General features: G+C 45.0%; 1 protein-coding gene across 1 annotated transcript in view; it reads left to right on the top strand.

Moving 5' to 3' along the window:
• cad (carbamoyl-phosphate synthetase 2, aspartate transcarbamylase, and dihydroorotase) overlaps positions 1 to 22,358 on the top strand; it is a 44,294-nt gene that overhangs the window by 18,244 nt on the left and 3,692 nt on the right. Inside the window, exons 18-38 of the mRNA XM_079572512.1 lie at positions 818 to 1,064; positions 3,245 to 3,343; positions 3,419 to 3,643; positions 5,874 to 6,056; positions 6,118 to 6,336; positions 6,409 to 6,576; positions 6,658 to 6,840; positions 6,942 to 7,046; positions 8,133 to 8,381; positions 9,422 to 9,503; positions 11,280 to 11,446; positions 11,524 to 11,688; positions 11,786 to 11,917; positions 12,941 to 13,145; positions 13,225 to 13,415; positions 13,724 to 13,864; positions 13,935 to 14,021; positions 14,102 to 14,237; positions 14,309 to 14,487; positions 20,522 to 20,596; positions 21,630 to 21,929. Coding sequence (XP_079428638.1) covers positions 818 to 1,064; positions 3,245 to 3,343; positions 3,419 to 3,643; positions 5,874 to 6,056; positions 6,118 to 6,336; positions 6,409 to 6,576; positions 6,658 to 6,840; positions 6,942 to 7,046; positions 8,133 to 8,381; positions 9,422 to 9,503; positions 11,280 to 11,446; positions 11,524 to 11,688; positions 11,786 to 11,917; positions 12,941 to 13,145; positions 13,225 to 13,415; positions 13,724 to 13,864; positions 13,935 to 14,021; positions 14,102 to 14,237; positions 14,309 to 14,487; positions 20,522 to 20,596; positions 21,630 to 21,929 — 3,538 coding nt within the window. The remainder of the gene's footprint in view (positions 1 to 817; positions 1,065 to 3,244; positions 3,344 to 3,418; positions 3,644 to 5,873; positions 6,057 to 6,117; positions 6,337 to 6,408; positions 6,577 to 6,657; positions 6,841 to 6,941; positions 7,047 to 8,132; positions 8,382 to 9,421; positions 9,504 to 11,279; positions 11,447 to 11,523; positions 11,689 to 11,785; positions 11,918 to 12,940; positions 13,146 to 13,224; positions 13,416 to 13,723; positions 13,865 to 13,934; positions 14,022 to 14,101; positions 14,238 to 14,308; positions 14,488 to 20,521; positions 20,597 to 21,629; positions 21,930 to 22,358) is intronic.

Below are 22,358 nucleotides of genomic sequence, written 5' to 3'. Positions count from 1 at the left end.
TAGAGGGCCATAGACTTAAAACTAATATGACAAACTCTGGAAAAAGCAGGGGCGGCTCTAGAGGGGTGGCAAGTAAAGGTCTTGCCACCCCATTGATGTCAGCCCGGTTTTGTCCTTGTCTGGAACTGTCTTAAGTTCTAGTGTAGTCGTTAACCTGGCACTTTATAAATGCATTGTTTCAAGAAGGTTATTATTTTGTACTATTTATTTCATCGTTTTTTTGGTCCGTATGACCAATGTCACATCACATCTGCTCTATAGAAGGTACTTGGCTCACTCTCGGTTAGTACTTTTCTGACAGGACAAAAAAAATTATAACAACTTTATAGCAAACTTTATAGTAAGGAGCCAAGTGACAACTTCTGTGGCTCTCAAGATTATTATTTTTTTTTTTTTACCTGAGTAAGAAACCCCCTACTTACATCATGGACAATGCTACTATTTTTTTTATTAGATCCGCCCCGGTGTTTTTTATTTTGTTTTGTATTGTGAGCCTAGGTGCACATTTGATTGTAAACCAGCTTTGAAAAACTAGAAAGCTTTTTCAATGTACTTCTCAAATTACAAAAAACTGCCTAATAATGAACATTCAGGCATTTATATCGCACTTGCACCATGAACTGTGACATTAATGAACTGTTACACCCCTAGTGGTTCTCAGTCTGCATTATCCGGCATGAAAGTAGCCTCACATTGTAGTTCTGGACTAAAACTAAACATTTCTGACAAACACCAAACCAAAAACATTAAACTTGTTGGCGCTGGTTTCGTCTGGTTCAGTTTGATAACATCTGTGTTGTCCTGGCGCCCCCTGCAGCACGGAGCTGGCGGTGCGGCGGCTCCGGCAGCAGTGGTCCATCGAGCCGGTGGTGAAGCAGATCGACACGGTGGCGGCGGAGTGGCCAGCGCAGACCAACTACCTCTACCTGACGTACCACGGCTCGGAGGACGACCTGCGCTTCGACCAGCCGCACGCCATGGTCATCGGCTCCGGCGTTTACCGCATCGGCAGCAGCGTGGAGTTCGACTGGTGCGCCGTCGGCTGCATCACCGAGCTGCGCAAGGTACGGGTCGAGCTGTCCGAAAGCGGGACCAAGTTGGCTCCATAGGAAGTTAAATAGCAGTGGACAGAGGGCGCCCCCATGTGCTCACTGTGGGCTAACGAAGCTCAGACCTGTTGGCATTTTGAAAGGGTTTTTTGAATAGTGCAGGGAAAAAAGTGTAAATAACAAAAGAAAAATTTAGGATGTTGTTGCGCATGTTCAGATAAAGACAGAGGTCAGAATCACGGCCTGTGTTCAATAATGACTTAACCTCTTACCACCCGCCAAAACCAAATGCATTCTCTCCTCTTTGCTATTGTCGTCACTTTTTATTTCCCTTATGTGTTTTTGTCACTTTTTAATTACTTTTTTGCTGGATTTTTGTCTTTTTTTGCTGGATTATTGACACTTTTTTTGCTGGATTGTTGTCTTTTTTTCAGCTGGATTTTTGTCTTTTTTTTCTGCTGTTTTTTGTCATTTTTTGCTGGATTTTTGTCTTTTTTCTGCTGGTTTTTCATCTCTTTTTTTGCTGGATTTTTGTCACTTTTTTGCTGGATTTTTGTCTTTTTTCTGCTGGATTTTTGTCATTTTTCTGCTGGATTTTCGTCTCTTTTTTTCTGCTGAATTTTTGTCATTTTTCTGCTGGATTATTGCTTTTTTTGCTGGATTTTTGTTGCTCTTTTGTCACTTTTTTGTTGAGTTTTGGTCATTTTTGTCCCTTTTTGTTGTGTTTACATCCTCATTTCGTTTTTTATTCCATGTTTTATAGAAGCTTTTAGATTTTGGAGAATTTGGAGAAAACATGTTCAGGTGGGAGTTAAGAGGTTAAAGAGAAGCCAAAACGTTTCAATGTAAAGTCCATAAGAGCCAAGAACGTCCGGAGCCGCCATTTCCTTATAGTCACAGGAAGAAGTCACAATAAGTCCCTTATTCCTTTTTTCAAAGGTCAAAGGTCAAAGTTTATTTATAAAGCACATTTAAAATACAGTTGACACCGCCCAAAGTGCTGTACATGTTTCAGTGAGAGACAAATATATATATACACACACACACAGTACAAAATAACAACATGGAATGCTCAACTCAGCTCGTGTTAAAAGCCAGTGTCTTCAGTCTATGGTTGGACTCGCAGTTTCGAAGGCGGCGCATCTAGTGATGCAATGTGGGAATGCAACCCTTCCAGACCGGCGAAAGGGAATAGCTGAGGGCGGCTTTGAAAGCAGCACTAAGTAACTTGTTTACCTTAATAAATCCTTCCCGTAGTTAACCTCTTAACTCCCACCTGAACGGATCCAGTTTGGCTTTACCCTAATCAAAAAGCTTCTTGGGAAAAAAGCACCAAAACAGTGACAAAAAACAAAACAAGAGAAAACAAGGATGTAAACGCAACAAAGATGTGACAAAGATGTGACAAAAATGTGACAAAAACTCAACAAAAAAATAAAAAAAAATCAACAAAAAATTTGACAAAAATTCAACAAAAATGTGACAAAAAATGACAAAAATGTGACAAAAATGGAAAAACAGAAAAGAAAAAAAAACATTAAAAAGGTGAGACAACACAAGCAACAACGCGAGGAAAAGATCAGTTTTTTGGGTCTTAGCTTTCAAATGAGGTGTTACACAGGCCTATATAGTAATGGCCAAAGAGGACAGAATGCATTTGGTTTAGGCGGGTGGTAAGAGGTTAATGGGATTGGACAGAAAACCACAATTACAAATTGTCTGCCACCGGGTCGGAGTCACCAATACACACTAATGGAATCACGAAGAAGAAGCTAACAGGCCAACGGGCAAAGCTAACTGTGGGCTAGCACCGCTTAAACAGTATTTACAGCCAAGTTTGAGTGAAAGAAATTATCTCCATTGTGTAACTGGATGAACAATATCCCTCTGTCCCTTTGTCTTTTCTGTCAGCGTAGTATTTACTCTCACGGACAATTAATAAGTTAAAAAATCGCAGCTTGCTACGACACCTGCAGTTGCGCTTATGGCCTCTAGAGGCACGTAAATAGTATATTTTTTATTGAAATCTGAATCTAAATGCGAGCACTGTGCTGATTGGCTGTGACTCGTGCCGTGGCTCTGCGAGTAACCAATCAGATGGTGCTGTGGGCGGGACACTGCTGGAGTAAATGGTAAATGGACTCTGGGCGCTGTGTCTGTGCTGAGTAGCTGTTAGTTTATATTTTTTGTTGCAGATGGGTTATAAGACGATCATGGTGAACTATAATCCCGAGACCGTCAGCACCGACTACGACATGTGCGACCGCCTCTACTTCGACGAGATCTCCTTCGAGGTGAGACTGTTCTGAGTTTTTCTGCGGCGTGAGGAGCCTCTAACGCCCCCTTGTGTCCCGCCCATGTCTCTGCAGGTGGTGATGGACATTTACGAGCGCGAGAACCCGGAGGGCGTGGTTCTGTCCATGGGGGGTCAGCTGCCCAACAACATCGCCATGTCCCTGCACCGGGCGCAGTGCCGCATCCTGGGCACCTCCCCCGAGTTCATCGACAACGCCGAGAACAGGTTCAAGTTCTCCCGGATGTTGGACACGATCGGCATCAGCCAGCCCCAGTGGAAGGAGCTGTCGGACACCGAGGTGACGCCGCCGCCCAGGACCCAGAGCGTTTTTGCGAGCAGAGACGACAAAACAAAAGCAGAAACACAAATATAACTGAAGTTGTTTCAGACCAAACTTTGGTTAATACAAAAATCAACTATTGAAATGAGTGTGTTTTAGAATCGATGAGGCAAATCAACTTTATGTATACCACGCATTTCGTAAACAAGGCCTCTCAATGCGCCTCACAAAAGGAAAATGATTAATTTCCTCAATTTTCACATGCAGTAATGTTTAAAGGAACAGGCCACCGTTTTTACATACTGAGATTTGTTCTTACCTGAGCTTTGAAGACCAGACGGGTACAAATGAACTCGTCTGTCACGGCGTTAGCATTTAGCCTCTCCTCCACTATAGCTCCAAACCAGGTGAAGACAGAAGCTACCAAGCTCTTCCACGTTTTCCCAATTTAAATATAATTACATGAAGTGTTCCACGATAAAGTATAATCACACAAAATTAAACAATGTGGATTTTCTAAGGGGATAAAAGGGGGAACTATATTGTAAGGCGTAATAATACCAGGAGTAGTTCGGCATCCACGCAGTAATATCTTCACTTTACTGTGTGGATGTCGGAACTACTCCTGGCCTTACAATATAGTTCCCTCTTTATCCGCTTAGAAAATCCACATTGTTTAATTTTGTGCAATTATATCAGACGTGAAAAGGCTCTGCACGTTTTCTATTGAATCCTTTTGTTTTCACGGCAAATTCGCCTGGTGCCCAAAGTTTTTCAATCCGTAAAAAATGAGGGATGATCTTCAATATTCTCTGTCAAAGCTAAAGATATTTTTAGGTTAATGTAACCTCTGGTCTGTGGAGAGTTTTGTGCACTGAACATTTCATAAATGTCTGTGACTCAGGACAATTATCCAATCAGAAAGTAGAAGTCAACAACTATTTTAGTACTCGACTCGTTTTCTGGTTCACACAGACTCAAATAGAGCAAAACATGTTGTATTTCTGATGAAAACCTTCTTCTTCTTCTATTTTAAATGTCATGAATATCTGTCAGAATTAGCGCTAAGAGCCTCCAACAAACATTTACTTCAGGGGTCGGCAATGTCAGATCCTGGGGCCAGATCCGGCCCTTAAGCATAAAACCTCTGGCCCTTAAGATGATTTTAAGAAATATTATTACACCATTAAGAGCTCAAATACCTGGTGAAGTAATCCAAAAATGTGGATTCCATTTTGTCACGATGTTCAGCACTGGCACAAGTGGGAGGTCCGGCCTTTGGTATTTTGACGACAAAGAAAATTGTCCCTCCACCAGGCAAACTACCCCTGATTTACTTTCAGTTTTCTCCATCAGCTCGTCCTCAAGCAGCGCCGCTTTAGCTTCATGTTTAGCTTCATGTTTAGCTTCATGTTTAGCTTCATGTTTAGCTTCATGTTTAGCTTCATGTTTAGCTTCATGTTTAGCTTCATGTTTAGCTTCATGTTTAGCTTCATGTTTTGCTTTATCTTTAGCTTCATCTTTAGCTTCATCTTTAGCTTCACGTTTAGCTTCACCTTTAGCTTCATGTTTAGCTTCACGTTTAGCTTCATCTTTAGCTTCGCGTTTAGCTTCATCTTTAGCTTCATCTTTAGCTTCATGTTTAGCTTCACGTTTAGCTTCACCTTTAGCTTCATCTTTAGCTTCATGTTTAGCTTCATGTTTAGCTTCATGTTTTGCTTTATCTTTAGCTTCATCTTTAGCTTCATCTTTAGCTTCATCTTTAGCTTCACGTTTAGCTTCATCTTTAGCTTCACGTTTAGCTTCATCTTTAGCTTCATCTTTAGCTTCACGTTTAGCTTCACCTTTAGCTTCATGTTTAGCTTCACGTTTAGCTTCATCTTTAGCTTCGCGTTTAGCTTCACGTTTAGCTTCATCTTTAGCTTCGCGTTTAGCTTCACGTTTAGCTTCATCTTTAGCTTCATGTTTAGCTTCACGTTTAGCTTCATCTTTAGCTTCATCTTTAGCTTCATCTTTAGCTTCACGTTTAGCTTCACCTTTAGCTTCATGTTTAGCTTCACGTTTAGCTTCACCTTTAGCTTCATCTTTAGCTTCGCGTTTAGCTTCACCTTTAGCTTCATGTTTAGCTTCATCTTTAGCTTCACGTTTAGCTTCATGTTTTGCTTTATCTTTAGCTTCATCTTTAGCTTCATCTTTAGCTTCATCTTTAGCTTCATCTTTAGCTGTAACTTGAACCTCTGTCGTGCAGTCGGCGGTGAAGTTCTGCGAGGCGGTGGGATACCCCTGCCTGGTGCGGCCCTCGTACGTCCTGAGCGGCGCCGCCATGAACGTGGCGTACTCCGACTCCGACCTGGTGAAGTTCCTGTCCAGCGCCGTGGCCGTGTCCAAGGAGCACCCTGTGGTCATCTCCAAGTTCATCCAGGAGGCCAAGGTCCGTGCGCTCGCCCCTTCAGCACCGAACCCTTCACTGAACTAACACCATCTGCTTCCAGGAGATCGACGTGGACGCCGTGGCCTGCGACGGGGCGGTCCTCGCCATCGCGGTGTCCGAGCACGTGGAGAACGCCGGCGTGCACTCCGGAGACGCCACGCTGGTCACGCCCCCTCAGGATCTCAACCAGAAAACCATCGACCGCATCAAAAGCATCGTCCACGCCATCGGGCTGGAGCTGCAGGTCACGGGGCCCTTCAACCTGCAGCTCATCGCCAAGGTAACGCCCAAACAACACTCATGAGGGGGCTTTGCTGTTCTGCTGCTGACGTTTCGCTCTTCTCCTCCTCAGGACGACCAGCTGAAGGTGATCGAGTGCAACGTACGAGTGTCGCGCTCCTTCCCGTTCGTGTCCAAGACTCTGGGCGTGGACCTCGTCGCCCTGGCAACGCAGGCCATAATGAACGAGGAGGTGGAGCCGGTCGGGCTGATGAGGGGCAAAGGAGTCGTCGGCGTGAAGGTGACGCAGGACCGGGACTAAACACGAGTAAAGCTGTGGAGGAATCTGCAGGGAGTCTTACGAAGCGTGTCTCTCCCCCAGGTGCCCCAGTTCTCGTTCTCGCGCCTGGCCGGGGCGGACGTGGTGCTCGGCGTGGAGATGACCAGCACGGGGGAGGTGGCCTGTTTCGGGGAGAACAGGTACGAGGCGTATCTGAAGGCTATGCTCTCCACGGGCTTCAAGATCCCCCAGAAGAACATCCTGCTCTCCATCGGCAGCTACAAGGCAAGAGCAAACACCTCAGCTCACAGTTAATCTGAAACACTTTCAGTTATCACAAAGTCTGCTAAAGCTAAGCTAATGTCGAGTTTATTCTGTGTTTTCAGAACAAGAGTGAGCTGCTGCCCACGGTTCAGACGCTGGAGTCTTTGGGCTACGACCTTTACGCCAGTCTGGGCACCGCAGACTTCTACACGGAGCACGGAGTCAAGGTACAGTCTCTCATGAAATCCTCGCGGTCTCCATGGTGTCATCGGCATCCTTTCTTATAATAATGATACTAATGTGACATACCGTAAATTCTCTAATACTGGCCTGTATTCCATTAGCGGCCGGGTCTCTAACAGAGGCCGGGTCTCTGACAGAGGCCGGGTCTCTGACAGAGGCCGGGTCTCTGACAGCAAAGCCTTTGCAAAGCTTTATTTAGTCTGAGTGTCCTCAGAGTGTTCAAGCTGCGCAGGGGTGGACTGGGACTGAAAAACAGCCCTGGACTCTGACCAGCCTGGCCCAAATTAGCATAACTGTGCACTTCCACAAATACATATTTTAACCTCTTACCCCCCGCCTTAACACTAACGAGTGCATTTTCCCCAGTTCGGCTTTTTATTATTATTTTTTTGATCGGCATCATCAGCAAAAAGAACTGGAAAGGTGGTCATAGAAACAGAAGCAAAATCATTAATATAAATAATGAATAATACTGGTCCCAAAATTTAACCTTGTGGTACACCATACTCCACGGAAATCCTTTTAGATTCATGTTTTTTTATACTGGGCTTTACCCAAATCTAAAAGCTTCTCGACTGAAGATCAACAATGTAATGCCTCATTTGAAAGCTAAGGCCTACAAAAGTGATGGAAACTTTTCGTCACGTCGCCACATTTTTGTCATATTTTTGTTGTTTTTTTAATTGTGTTTTTGTCACGTTTTTGTAGTTTTTTTTGTCCGTGTTTTTCTCATGTTTTGTTGACTTTTCATCCTCTTTTTCTCGCTATTTTGATGCTTTTCTTTTCAGCTTTTAGATTTGGGTAAAGCTCGGTTGAGGCGGGACCGGTGGCCCCAGAGCCAGTGGCCGTTCTGTGCTCTTCCAGAATGGACATATGGCCAGTCCGCCCCTGAAGCTGCGGGTGTTAGCGGTTGTAGCTTAGCGATAGCATTAGCGGTGCTGCAGTAAACAGCCGTCTTTTTAAATTAAAATCTGAATCCAGTCCGAATATCCAGAATATCGTATCAGGACATCCCTACTTACACGTTTTCCCCTGTCCTGTCCTTCTCCATCTCACTTCTTCTGTTCCAGGTGACGGCGGTGGACTGGCCGTTCGAGGAGGACGTGGACAGTGAAGGTCCCACTAAAGAGAAGCAGCGCAGCATCATGAACTATCTGGAGGAAAACCACTTCGACCTGGTCATTAACCTGTCCATGAGGAACAGCGGGGGGCGCCGTCTCTCCTCCTTCGTCACCAAAGGCTACAGGACGCGGCGCATGGCGGTCGACTACTCTGTGCCGCTCATCATCGACATCAAGTGCACCAAGCTCTTCGTGCAGGTGAGGAATCTGACTCTGGCCAACAGCAGGATAACATTTTATATAAAGGATCAAATGTTAACCCCTTAACTCCCACCTGAACCGAGCACATTTTCTCCAGTTTGGCTTTACCCCAGTCCAAAAGCTTCTGGAAAAAAGCTGTGAAAATAGCAACAAAACTGAGACGAAAACAATGACGGAAATGTGGCAAAAAAGTGAGAAACCATTGACAAAAAATGTATGAAAATGTGGCAAAAATGTCACAAGAAATTGACGAAAAATTGACGAAAAAATGACAAAAATGGGACAAAAAATGAAAAGAATTGACAAAAAATGACAAAAAAGTTAAAAAAAACAAAAACAAAAAGTTAGTTGAATATCCAACAAAAAAATTATGGAAAAAAATCTGACGTGACGAAAAAGATCCTCTTGGTTCAGGCGGGAGTTAAGGGGTTAAAGAGGGGGTATTATGCTTTTTTCAATCACATAGCACCAGTCTATATCACACTGCAATGATGATCAAACCTTCTGTTGGTCTGTAAATGCAGTAAATTAGAATAACTGCCTTGTATAAAATGTCTCTCTCAAAATGGCTGTAGTGAATGTCTTGAAATAGGCCTCTGTCTCTTTAAGAACCTCTGAGCCTTTCCGACACGCCCCCTCCACACGCTGTCTGTGGCATCAGTGGGGAGGGGGTTCTGCTGAGGAGCAGTGGTTGGTTACTCGGCTCGGAGGCGTCTCCAGGAGGTGGGGGCGTTCCTAGGAGGACTCAGGCAAACCTATCCCTAAAATGGCCGCCATCAGAGTTTTTACAGATTACTCAAAAATACGTGAATGTGCCAAGGCAACACTTCAGGCATGTTTTTAATGAGAATGACATAATATGATGTAAAGCTTGAAAAAGTCAATTTTGCATAATACCCCCCTTTAAGAAACACCCTTCCATGTGCGCCTCGGTCTGTCCACTCCTCCATTTACGTTTTACTGAAGTATCAATGCTAAGGGGAGTAAAGTATTTAAAGTATGTAAAGTAATGTAGGGCCTTGTGTGCTGTGTCGCAGGCGCTGCATCAGATCGGCCGTTTTCCTCCAGTGAAGACTCACATCGACAGCATGACCTCGCAGACTCTGGTCCGACTCCCTGGTACGTTTATTTACAGGGTTATTTATCAACCACATTCACTGTAGATCTACCAGTTCAATGTGTCAATATCATGAACCCGCACACATCCTTTACATCCTAACCCTAACATAACTAACCCTTCAACAAACATCACAAACCCTTCCTCTCAAACACACACAGACAAACTCCTCTTCCATCAACTTTTGGCTGATGGAAATGATATTTACTGGTCATTTGCTTTTCAAACCAGCCAAATCCGGCTTCAAGGGCCTGCAAATCTAATGCTTTAGATGAAGGTGTCCTCGTTAAGTATTAATAAGGTATTAATAAGCATTATTATACTATATTATATACTAAATATATTCACAACGTAAGTAAAACGCTCCGTTGATTTGAATGGGATTTCCCAACTTTCTACCGGTCATTATTTTCTGATAAAGGACCTCTGAAAAAAATAATGACGCTGCCAATGGCAACGGAGTTCGTGCTTTCATATCACTCCGCGCGTACGTAGTAGCGACACTATCTGTCCCCGTCACTGCGAGAGAAGTTGGGGGAATCGCTCGTGAAGTTAGCGTGAGTCTGACTTTCAACTTACCCAGAGATTCCTCCTCTCCAACTGCGCCTTCAACTAAGTAGCTAGGCTAGCTACTAGCCTTGCTGCTTCTAGCCTAGCAAAACGTTGCCGAGCAACGCGCAAACTTTTGGGAACTATTTGTCGCAGAAGTCATTAAATAAACCTTTGGACCTTCATAAAAGTGTACGAAGTTTATGTTGTGTGTGTTCAGTTGGCAAATGGCCGTATAATAAGCTTCAGGGCGAAACAAGTACGGTTCGCCCTGTCTGTGTTTATTTTCCCGATAATGACCAGCGTTCTATACATTATCCCTTACTTAATAATAAGCTTGTAAAGTATTAATACTCTGCTTATTCTACTTTTATCTGTTATCATACTAATAGGCCATTAATAATACGCTTATTCATAGCCAACCCATAACCTAACCCTGACCTTTATCCTAAAATGATTCCATCCATTCATTCGTCCATCCGTCCTCTTCCACTTTTCCGTTGCCAGGTCATACAGTACCAGCCCCTATGGCGCCTCCTGCAGGTGGTGGGTCCACAGAAGGACGGCCTCACGGTTCTCAGGCCTGTTCGTCTCTCATAAGGGCCTTCTGAACCACTTTCTGTCTGACCTGTCACCTATAGCACTGTTTCACAACCAGGGGTGCGGGGACCCCTGGGGTACTCGAGGACCTAGCAGGGGGTACTTGGAACTATTTCAGATTGAGAAAAGGGGAAAATGTAATATCATTTTATATAGGAAATGTATATTTTTCAGTAAAATGTGTTGCTTTGGGACAATTGTAGGTTTATTTTGACTGCAACATTGTCCTTTTTCTTACAAATACCACTGTTAAGTAATTACTTTCTAAATAAACTGCAACACCCTTGAGGTAGGGGGTACACGGTTGACCACTGAAAGGCCAAAGGGGTACGAAAGACAAAAAACATTGGGAACCACTGACCTATAGGACCAGTTTGCCATGGGAGACCCTACAGGGGCACGAAGCCTCGACAACAGAGCTCCAGGATCATTCAGGCTCAAACCCTCCACCACGTTACGGTGGTGGTTCCAGGAGGGGCCTAAAATGATTACTTATTAATACTTAATGAGCACACCTTAATCTAAAGCGATACCGATAAATCAGGTTTGTCAAGTGTCTCTGAAAAGAATCTGTTTAACTAACTTTATAAATGTGCTGATCATCTGTGACCTCTGGTGTTTGTCCTCAGGCCTGATCGATGTTCACGTGCACCTGCGGGAGCCCGGGGCGGTGCATAAGGAGGACTTCTCATCGGGCACCGCCGCCGCTCTGGCCGGAGGCGTCACCATGGTCTGTGCCATGCCCAACACCGCGCCCGCCGTCACCGACGCCACGTCCCTCGCTCTCGTGCAGAAGGTCGGTCACCAGCCCCAAAAATGTTCTCCTCGAGGTCATTTACTTCAGTCAATGCAATCCCGGTGAATTCCCCACAGTTGGCGAAGGCGGGCTGCCGCTGTGACTACGCGCTGTACCTGGGAGCGGCCTCCGATAACGCCGCCGTCCTCCCGTCCATCGCTCAGCAGGCCGTCGGACTCAAGATGTACCTGAACGACACGTACTCCACGCTGAAGATGGACAACGTGTCTCTGTGGATGGAGGTGGGACGTCCTTCACAGCTGCTCCTCCTCTCTGCACCGTTTACCCACAGAAACGTTATTATTTTTCTAAATCTGTATGTCCTGCTCTTCACCTCAGCATTTCGAGAAGTGGCCGAAGCACTTACCGATCGTGGCTCACGCCGAGAGGCAGACGGTGGCGGCCATTTTGATGGTGGCTCAGCTTTACCAGAGACCGGTGCACATCTGCCACGTGGCCCGGAAAGAAGAGGTAAAGGATTCACAACATTTGAATAATTATATCATGAATAAAAGGATTTCTCCGACACAAATGCAGTTTGTTTATCCATTTAAAAAGTGTGAAAAAGGAAACAGACTGTGATATTATGATATTACACAGATGTGAATGTTAGACAGACCTAAATGGCGGCTCTGAGGAAAGGTTTTGATGTGTTTGGTGTAAAGTTTAGAAAGAGGAGGCTGTATCAGACTGAACGGATTAAAAGAGACGTGGTGCCGATGTCGTTTGTCTTAGCGTTAATTTCTTTTTTTTCTTTGATGAAAATCATAGATGTATAAACCACATACAGTTCACACTTCAATGTTTTATACGTTTCCATGATCAGAAAGGAGCAGATGGAAATATCTGCCCACTTAGTGAATACAAACAATATTAGACGGCTTTACCACCATCACCTGAACTTCAATCATTCTGTTTAAGCATTTTTACAATGAAAACATCTATTTTGTATGATGGAAGTCGTTTCTTTTTAAATGCCAAAATATTTTTGCATAATTATTTTGAGAATTCCACAATTTTACAGCGACAGATTCAACAGTTCAACAGTTTGAAGTCATGCTGCCTTCTATGATTTCAGGAGTAAACGAATAACTTTTGTAAGACCTCTGGAAGAGCTTTGTTTCTGGCTATAGTGTTTGCACTTCTGTTATGCCTTTTAGTTTTAATCATCCTGACCTAATGAGTGGATTTATGTGGTCTCTAAATCCTGCTTTGGAAATTATACGAATCGCTCTTTTTAGAAAAAAGGCTGTATGTTGCTGTGTAAGAAACAGCTTTTCTCGCTAGAGCAAAGTTCACATAAACAAACCTGACACTCGTAGTACGTATGAACAAAAGACTTGTTGTGATCATTTAGTGTTTTTATCTATCCGTAATTTCTGGACAAAAGTCTGTAAAAATGTGCTGACATTAAGTGATCTGAGCGAGTAGGGCTTTATTCTAGTTACTGAAGTGGAGCTTTATCACATTGTCACACTGTGATCCGGTTCTCAGATCTCCGTGATCCGTGCGGCGAAGCAGAGGGGGGTCCAGGTGACCTGCGAGGTGGCGCCTCATCACCTGTTCCTGTGCGAGGAGAACGTCCCGGACATCGGAGGTCCGGGACGAGCCCAAGTCCGACCCTCTCTGGCCACCAAGGAGGACATGCAGGCGCTGTGGGACAACATGGACATCATCGACTGCTTCGCCACGGACCACGGTAACTACAGCAGGTTTTTACAGATTCAATGCTTTATTTTTTACATGAAAATGAAATAACCTGGTCTCCTCCGTCTTAGCCCCGCACTCGGTGGAGGAGAAGAACAGTGCGAACCCTCCCCCTGGGTTTCCGGGTCTGGAGACGATGCTGCCGCTGCTCCTCACCGCGGTCAGCGACGGACGCCTCACTCTGGACGATTTGATCAAGCGACTTTACGAAAACCCGCGAAGGATCTTCAACTTACCCGCCCAGGAGAACACCTACGTGGAGGTCTGTGACACGAAGCAGAAAGGAGAAGACTTTAATCACTTTTTAATTCCCCTATGATTTCCGTCATTTTGGTCCTTCGAGCCGATATGGGGGTTATTTTCTTGGCCGTGGGAACCAAAATTACTGCCCAATCAGCAAAAACGTACAATAATACAACATCAACAGCTGTGGATCATCTCAAAAGGCCAATTTCTACCACACAAGTCCAGCCTTTTGTCCAAAGTATTAAATCACAGGCTCTTAAGGACGCTCTCTGAATGCTTCCCGTTTCAATAAGGTGTAACGTTTGAGGCTTTTTTCCCGTTCAGGTGGATTTGGAGCAGGAGTGGGTGATCCCGGCTTCGATGCAGTTCACCAAATCCAAATGGACGCCGTTCGAGGGGATGAGGGTGAAGGGGAAGGTGCGCCGGGTGGTGCTGAGAGGGGAGGTGGCCTACATCGACGGACAGGTCAGGCACTGAACTCAAAACCGCCCTCTGAAGTAAAGAGAGATTTTAAGAAGTACTCGCTCTCCTATAGGTGCTTGTCGCCCCCGGTTACGGTGAAGACGTGAAAACATGGCAGACCGCCCTGCTGCCGCCACAGGAAGTCAAAGAAGCGCCCTCGGTAATGCACTGTTGTAGCACTGTGACCCCTTTAAGAATAGGTCTGTTTACTCTGTGCAATGTGTGTTTTGTTTGGCTCAGACCCCGGAGCACGGCAGACCCACCCCGCCCCGGGATCAGGTCCGGACCAGAGCCCCGAGCCCTCGTCGCTCCGGAGAGAGAGGCTTCCTGCTCCCCCCGAGAGTCCACCGCATCTCCGACCCGGGCCTGCCCTCAGGTACGAGACCCGGCGCGAATGAAACGACGCTTTGAAGTGAATTAACGCCCCGCTCTTCCTCTCTCTGTCAGAGCTGTCGATGCTGCCCCCTGGTGGAGACTCGTACTCACACCCCCCTCCTCTGTCCCGGCTGCTCTCGCCTCAGCCTCAGGGCCCCGCAGTCCCCGCCCCTCACCTGCAGGTGTCCCCGCTGCTGCATCATCTGGTGGGGCAGCACATCCTCTCGGTCCGACAGTTCACCAAAGAGCAGGTGCGTACCGTATCTGCATGACCCTCTTGTCTTCCATGTTATGCTTCTTTACGTAGCAGTAGCTGAACTTTTTTAATCCACGCAATCTGAGGCAAATGCATTCAAACTTTCCCTAAGTGAGGGACGGGGCTATAGTCGACCAATATGGGTTTTTCTAAGGCCGATGCCGATATTTTTGGTCGTTATTTCCAAAGATCTGGTATTTTATTACTTTAGGTGATTCAGTAATAGTTTTTGTGATATATTGTGCAGCCCTAACAGAAACGATCGTGTTGCAACATCACTAAAGTCTTCATCTGACTGAGATCAACACATTCAGCCAAAAACAAACAATGGGCAGAACTTATAAATGTGTGGAAGTTCAGTTTTAGTTAAACATATACTAATTTAGTTCAATTTTAATCTTGTTTTGGTCCTTTTTTTGACACAATTTGCTGTAAAACTAGTTACTTACAATTTGATGTTTAATTAGAACGTGAGATACTGAGTTGAAATAGGTTGGGCGATGTCCCCTTATTTGGCCGTTGACGATGTTTACAGTGAACCATCGTGATGGACGATGATATCGTCTATTTCTCATTATAAGCATTTTTTAAAGACATTTACGTAGCCTATCTAGAAGCTGCATATTGCTATGTATGTTTGGAAAATGTGAGATTGCAGGATAAATGGATCTAAACTAAACATGATCTGAACAGAGTCACGGACACGACTTTTGCAACAGAAATGTGTTAAAACTCGAGCGTAAAGTCTGAGAGAACGACTTATTCAGAGCGTGAACTCCTCAATACCAAGGCTCTTCTCACACTAATACAAATGTAAATCTGAGCTTATTATTCGCATTTGCTCAACTTTAACGCAATGTTTAAGAAACAGTGGGTGAACGGGACAATATGTACACGTTTGCGTCGTAGCTACGTTTTTGAAGCCGCTCCACGCACCGCCCGTCCGTGAGCTCGTAACCTCGTACCTCCTGCACCGCCTCTTTCTCTCCTCTCTCTCTTGGTCCTTCGTGAGAATAATCCAAACCCATGCGCACTCAGCTAGCTCCGATGTGAGAGCCATCTCGTCATTTTAAAACGGTTTAAGTTTCCATACGAAGCAAAGCAAAGCAAAACCAAGCGCTTTTAAACTCTGAGCTGTAGAGAAAGAGAGAGAGAGAGCCCTGCGCGTCAGAAATAGAGCAGCTGCGTCTTTACCTTAATAGTTACGGCTAGCACATCATGGCTTCTGGCAGGTACTGAAACTAGCGTGCAGATTAGTTATATCCGTGATTAAATTTACAGTGCAATCTCTGCAAAGTTTGAAGGTTTACAAGGCCCACAGAAGATCAGTGCGTTTTTCTGACAGGAGGGGGCGTGGCATCACGATGGGGGCTCTACATCGTGATGTGCTGTACGATGGACGATGATATCGTCCATCGGTACAACCCTAAAATAATCACAATAGTATCTTGATATTGCACGGCCGTATTGCATATCGCAAGTTACTTCAATATCATTCAGCCCTATTTTCTGTCCCAGCTTTGTTTAGCTGCCGTTAGCATTAGCATGCTATTGCCAGCTGTGGCGATTGTGCACGGCGATCAAAAATACAATTGAGTCAAAATGCTATGGAACTTTACCTCTATCTATAAGTGGATAAAAAGGGGAACTATAATGTGAAGCGTAATAACACCTCAGGGGCACATCAACGTCACAGTAATATCTTCACTCCTAAAGAATTCTGAAGATAATACGATCAACCGAAGTGCTCCTAAGGTGTCATTACGCCTGACAATATAGTTCCCCTTTTTATCCACTTAGAAAATCCACCTGTTTAATCCTGTGTGACGAGACTTGGATCGTGCAACAACTCACGTAAACGTCTTTTAAACAGAGAAAACGTGGAACAGCTGGGTCGCTTCTAACCCCCCCCCGTCCGGCTCCATAGGAATGTGCTGGGAGAGGCTAAATGCTAACAACACCTTTGGTCTTTCCGCGTGACTGAGTGCACGCGTAAAGACCAGGCAGGTGCTCATACACTCGTCTAAACTCTGGTAAAAACATGTCTCAGCATGAAAACGTGGCCTGTTCCTTTAAGCTTTAAGTTCTGGGTAAAGTTTGGTTAAGGGGGGGATTGAGAGGCCAGTCTGGTGGCCCTACAGTAGAGCCCGTCTGTGCTCGGTCCACCCCTGGTCTGAGCTACTGTCTCCCCTCGAAATACTACAACTAATACCCTGCTCTCCACTTGAGGACACTGTGGGCAGAGGAACGCACAGAGACCAAATCTCTGTGATTTCCCCAAAGAAAGTCAAACACTAGATCCAACGACCCATAAATCCCTGATACCCTGCTCTCCACTTGAGGACACTGTGGGCAGAGGAACGCACAGAGACTAAATCTCTGTGATTTCCCCAAAGAAAGTCAAACACTAGAACCAACGACCCATAAATCCCTGACACCCTGCTCTCCAGTCGAGCCCCTTCTCCTATATCCTATAAACCCCGGCTGGCCAGAGCCGCCAGTCGCGCCTGCTCCCCCATGTTGTTGCTTGATCGAACGATCCTTTTGGTGTTCTGGCTTTGCTCGTGGATCTTCTCTGTCAGCTCCTGATTGACAGATTTCAAAGCCCTCCCCTCTCTCATCAAAGCCATCCACTGGGCTTTCCTGACCTCCGCGCTGTACGCCGTGACCACCTGATCTTTGTACTCTTTTTGGAGCCTCGTCTTCTCCATTAGCTGCTCTTCAATGTCTAAGCCCGTTTGATTGATTAAAGTTTTGTACACTTTCTGTGAGTCATTTTTCTCTTTTAACCGCGCCACTTCCTTTGTCAAGGTGTCGTTGCTTTGCTGAAGTGACTTCCTCTCCGCGTTCAGCGTTTCTAGACTTGCTTCCAGCACCTTTACGCTGGCAATTTGCTCTTTTAAATCATATTTCTCATCATGTAATCGAAGGTTCTCCTTTTTCAGACCATGTCTGTCTTGCTGAGCTTTCTCGTGCTTTGGCTCCACTTTTTTAAGCTCGAGTAGTTTTTGTTTAAGCTTTTCCGTTTCTTTGTATAATTTGGCGTTTTCAACATACAGGTTCACACCTTCCTTTTCTGTTTGAACGTAACTATCTGACATGGGGCTGAGCTTTCTGATTTCAGGCTTCGCATAAGCAATGTAATTGTGCGCGTCGACAGCGTACTTTCTCTGGCTGTTAATTTCGCTGACCTGTTTCTCATAGCTTGGTACCATAGCCCTCAGATGTGCCCATTGAAATGTCACCTTGGCTTTTTCATACTCAAGATGCTTCATTTGTCTCTCCAGGACACCTTTGACTGCAGTCATCTCCTTCACTTTAATGCTTAGTTCTGTCTCGAATGACGCCACTTTGTTTAGATTCCTTGAGACATTATCTTCCAGATATTTGATCTGTTTACGTTTACGCTCGACTTCATCCTCCAGCTCCGCACACTGGTGTTTCAGCGTTGCTTGCTGTTGAAGTTTGGCCTGCAGGTCTTTGAGCTGCTCTTCATACGTATCACGCTGGACCTTCAGCTCGTTCAGCTCATTTCCAAGCTCCGTTCTCCGATTTCTGAGATATTCCTCTGATCGCACTTTCTTCTTGGACTCAGAAATTTGTTGTTGAAGATCCGTTATCTCCTGACGAACCACATCCTTCTCCGTTTCTAAGTCCACACAGTTTTGATTAGACTCAGAGCTTCTGTGAGCGATTTCTGCAGCGAGAGCCGTGACTTCATCCTGTAAGGCTTTTTTCTGCGCCAGAAGGGAATTTATCTCAACTCTGTTGACCTGATGCTTGTCCAGATGTTGGCGTCTCCGAAGCAAGTACGTTTTCTCATCCTGAATCCCGTTCAGTGCTGCGATCTCTTTATTTACTTGGTCAGAGTCACAGTCCTGTAAAAAGCCGGCTTTGCTCGTCGACGGCGTTTCTTCAGCGTGCTCGCCTTGGGGCTCGAGCTCGTTCTCCGCTGCGTCTTCTGATTGGCAGGCGTTTAATACAGTATCTTTGAATGACCGGAGGATTTGAGACCGTTCTTCCGGCTTTGGGAAGTACTCATGTATCGCTTTGATGGTTACTTGAGTTAAGTTTTGCACAAAAGCACGTCTGAAAGTGCTGTCTGATTCCACGTCAGCCATCTTGAGGATTCGCTAAGTTTAAGCCAAAGCTTTGTCAAATATGAAGCAGAATCTGGCTTGGCTTCACTTTGCTTAAGCGTCCGGTCGACAGACGTTTTTATTCAGCCACAGGACGTTTAGACAGAAAATTATCACGTGTTCAGCTGCAGGACTCCGGGAACAATGAACGCCTTTGCAAATGTGATGTGAGGTCATAGCACGGAGGCACGGGCTCGACCAATCAGAAGGCAGCGCATCATTCCAAATAGTTACTAAGCAACCGACAGAACATGTGACATCATCAGTTGGAATTGCCCATATATGGTCAGTGGTCTCAGCTGACAGCAGGGCTCCAGACTAACTTTTATTTTTCATTTGGTCGCACAGACTCGAGACACAATATCAAAATTCATAATTTTAATACATTTAGACAAGGACAGTTATAAACATGTTCAAAATCACTAAAAAATGATCTTAATAATGATTCAAATAATAATAGTTAAAACTTTTTAAAATTTAGTTTTTCATATTAATAGAGTGATTTTATATAATTTTATTATACATTTTTTGCATTGTTCTGCTTTAATGTTGTGTTTTCAATCCATTGTTATTCATCTTCCTGTCAATTGTTTGTCTCTTTCTTTCCAAATCTGCAATATCACTGTCACTTGCAGAACATTCACTTATAAAATGATGTATTACTGCCAATTAAGACCGTATTAATCACAGGCAAAAAGTACCTGTTTTAGCCTAAAGCCTAAATAAAATACAGGAGCTGAATCTGCTGCGGCTGAGGGAGGGCGGGTCATAACAGCAGCTGTTAGCTTTACGTTAGCTTTATGTTAGCTCTCCGTTAACTTTACGTTAGCTCTCTTTTAGCTGTACGTTATCTCTCTGTTAGCTGTACGTTAGCTTTATGTTAGCTCTCCGTTAGCTTTATGTTAGCTCTCTGTCAGCTTTACGTCAGCTCTCTGTTAGCTTTACGTTAGCTCTCTGTTAGCTTTACGTTAGCTCTCTGTTAGCTGTACGTTAGCTCTCTGTTAGCTTTACGTTAGCTCTCTGTTAGCTTTACGTTAGCTTTACGTTAGCTCTGTTAGCTTTACGTTAGCTCTCTGATAGCTTTACGTTAGCTCTCTGATAGCTTTACGTTAGCTCTCTGATAGCTTTACGTTAGCTCTCTGTTAGCTTTACGTTAGCTCTCTGTTAGCTTTACGTTAGCTCTCTGTTAGCTTTACGTTTGCGCTCTAAAACAAGCCTTTTCTGACCGCGAGGAGATCAGAGCGAGCTCCGGTAGGAACATCAACCGCCAAACTCTTTCTGCTCCTGTCTCCTCCTCTCCGGTCGCTCCTGTCTCCTCCTCTCCGGTCGCTCCTGTCTCCTCCTCTCCGGTCGCTCCTGTCTCCTCCTCTCCGGTCTCTCCTGTCTCCTCCTCTCCGGTCTCTCCTGTCTCCTCCTCTGCAGTCGCTCCTGTCTCCTCCTCTCCAGTCGCTCCTGTCTCCTCCTCTCCGGTCGCTCCTGTCTCCTCCTCTCCGGTCGCTCCTGTCTCCTCCTCTCCGGTCGCTCCTGTCTCCTCCTCTCCGGTCGCTCCTGTCTCCTCCTCTCCGGTCTCTCCTGTCTCCTCCTCTCCGGTCGCTCCTGTCTCCTCCTCTCCAGTCGCTCCTGTCTCCTCCTCTACAGTCACTTCCTGTCAGAAATTCAAATAACCTTTTCTGCTCACCATTTTTTCATTAAAATTGTTTCTTCACTGCAATAAAATTGTAAATATTACGTACATGTTCTCCACCCAGATAAAGTGCATGTGAAAGGTTTTAATGCTTTTAAAATATTACTTAAGTGTTTTTATTAAAAGCAACATTCTCTGCTCTTCGGCTGATGCTTTGTAAAACCACCAAATTCCTTGTTTATAATATATTTATTTTGTATTTTCAGATGTCGCACTTGTTCAACGTGGCTCACAACCTGCGCCTGATGGTTCAGAAAGAGCGGAGTCTGGACATCCTCAAGGTACAAGCTCCTCCTCATCTCTTTATACCATGGCCTGGGTGAATACTGGATTCTGATTGGCTGGTGCATTATTTTGGTATAACCGCACACGTAGTCCGGTAGTTAAATCACTGGGATATCGCTCCGCTGTGGCGTCGCCATAGCAACGCATGACACAGCTGAATCAGATAAAGGCGTAATTAGTGACTGACAGGAACGTATGAGATGGATTTTGTTTAATTTCAACGTTTTTGGCCAAAACAAAGCGTTTGCTAAATGTTTGTAGAGGAGAGTGAGCAGCTAGGTTAGCTACTGTTAATAACATATGAGCTTTACATTTCTATTGGAAACGGTTAAGGCTATTCATCATTTTCAGGCGTACATAAAATGATCCTGCATTTAAACATATTTGTCTGGATTAGTAAAGTCAAACATAAAAGTTTGAGTTGGGGGGGCCCAGGTGTGAGCGACTCCACCGCAGCTGTTTCCATAAACAGTTGAGCTGGTTGAGCTAGCTAGCTTTAGCTTCAGGTTAAACAGCGTAAAAGTGAAATAACTCCTGCCCACGAGTGCCGCATATCGGTGTTTACTTCCAGGGAAAAGTGTTTCCGGGTTAGTCCTGTTGTGTTGTGATTCTGTGCTGATGTTGTGTCGTTGAGCCTGACTGAGATCCTCGTAATAGCTGCGGAGAAAGACTCGCTCTGAGACCAGCCTTCAGTGACCGGCTAATAACCCACACAAAATAGTCCCGTAGTCTGGCAGATTTAGTGACTTTAGTAAATGAAACAAATACTTATTATAAAGGTTACGTTTGTGGGACCCTGGTATAAGCGGATTAAACAACGAGGAGCCGCGCATTCGACGGTTATAATGCACTTCGCGGAGTAACACCTTGACTCCGCGTCGTGCATTATAACTGTCGAATGCACGGCTCCTCGTTGTTTAATCCTTACCTATACGACAGTCAGACCCTCCTCACTGTCAGTTTAGAGAAGCCTCCGATCCTCCCTCCTCCTGTAGTTAACCCCTCCCCCTCCCCTTGGTCGTCCCGCAGGGCCGCGTCATGGCCTCCATGTTCTACGAGGTGAGCACTCGCACCAGCAGCTCGTTCGCGGCGGCCATGCAGCGTCTGGGCGGCTCCGTGGTTCACTTCAGCGACGCCACGTCCTCCAGTCAGAAAGGAGAGTCTCTGTCCGACTCCGTGCAGACCATGAGCTGCTACGCCGACGTGCTGGTGCTGCGACACCCACGCCCGGCGCCGTCGAGGTCAGTCGCACGTTTACTCCCTCAACTTCTTAGTTTTAGATCTTTTTCTTCTTATAAACTACTTCAATCAACACATTACTTATACCTGGTTGATTTTTTTGATTTTGTTGCTGAAAATATTGCCAATTTTGCAAAGGTTCTGGTAAATTCAGCTCCACTTTTGGCTGAAACTGTCCCGTTATGTCCACATTACTTTAGAATGATGAAGGATTGATAGATTTTGTTCTTGTGTTTTAAGGCCTTAAAGGGATATTTCATGATTTTTGACATAGGGCCTCATTTCCTAGTTATCCAGAGTGTTGTTGATTTATGGAGATATTTTTTTCTTAACCTCTGAACCGAGAGCATTTTCTCCAGTTCAGCTTTACCCAAATCCTGTAGGCCAGTGTAACACCTCATTTGAAAGACCTACAAACTAATTGATCTTTTTCCTCAAATCAGATTTTTTTTCATAATTTTTTTTGTTGGACAGTCATCAGATTTTTGTCAAATATTCGTTACTTTTTTGTCACTTTTT

Source organism: Gobius niger (genome assembly GCF_951799975.1).
Source record: "Gobius niger genome assembly, chromosome: 15".
Taxonomy (NCBI): domain Eukaryota; kingdom Metazoa; phylum Chordata; class Actinopteri; order Gobiiformes; family Gobiidae; genus Gobius; species Gobius niger.
Note: the sequence above shows the minus strand (reverse complement) of the source record. Positions and strands in the feature narration are given on the sequence as shown.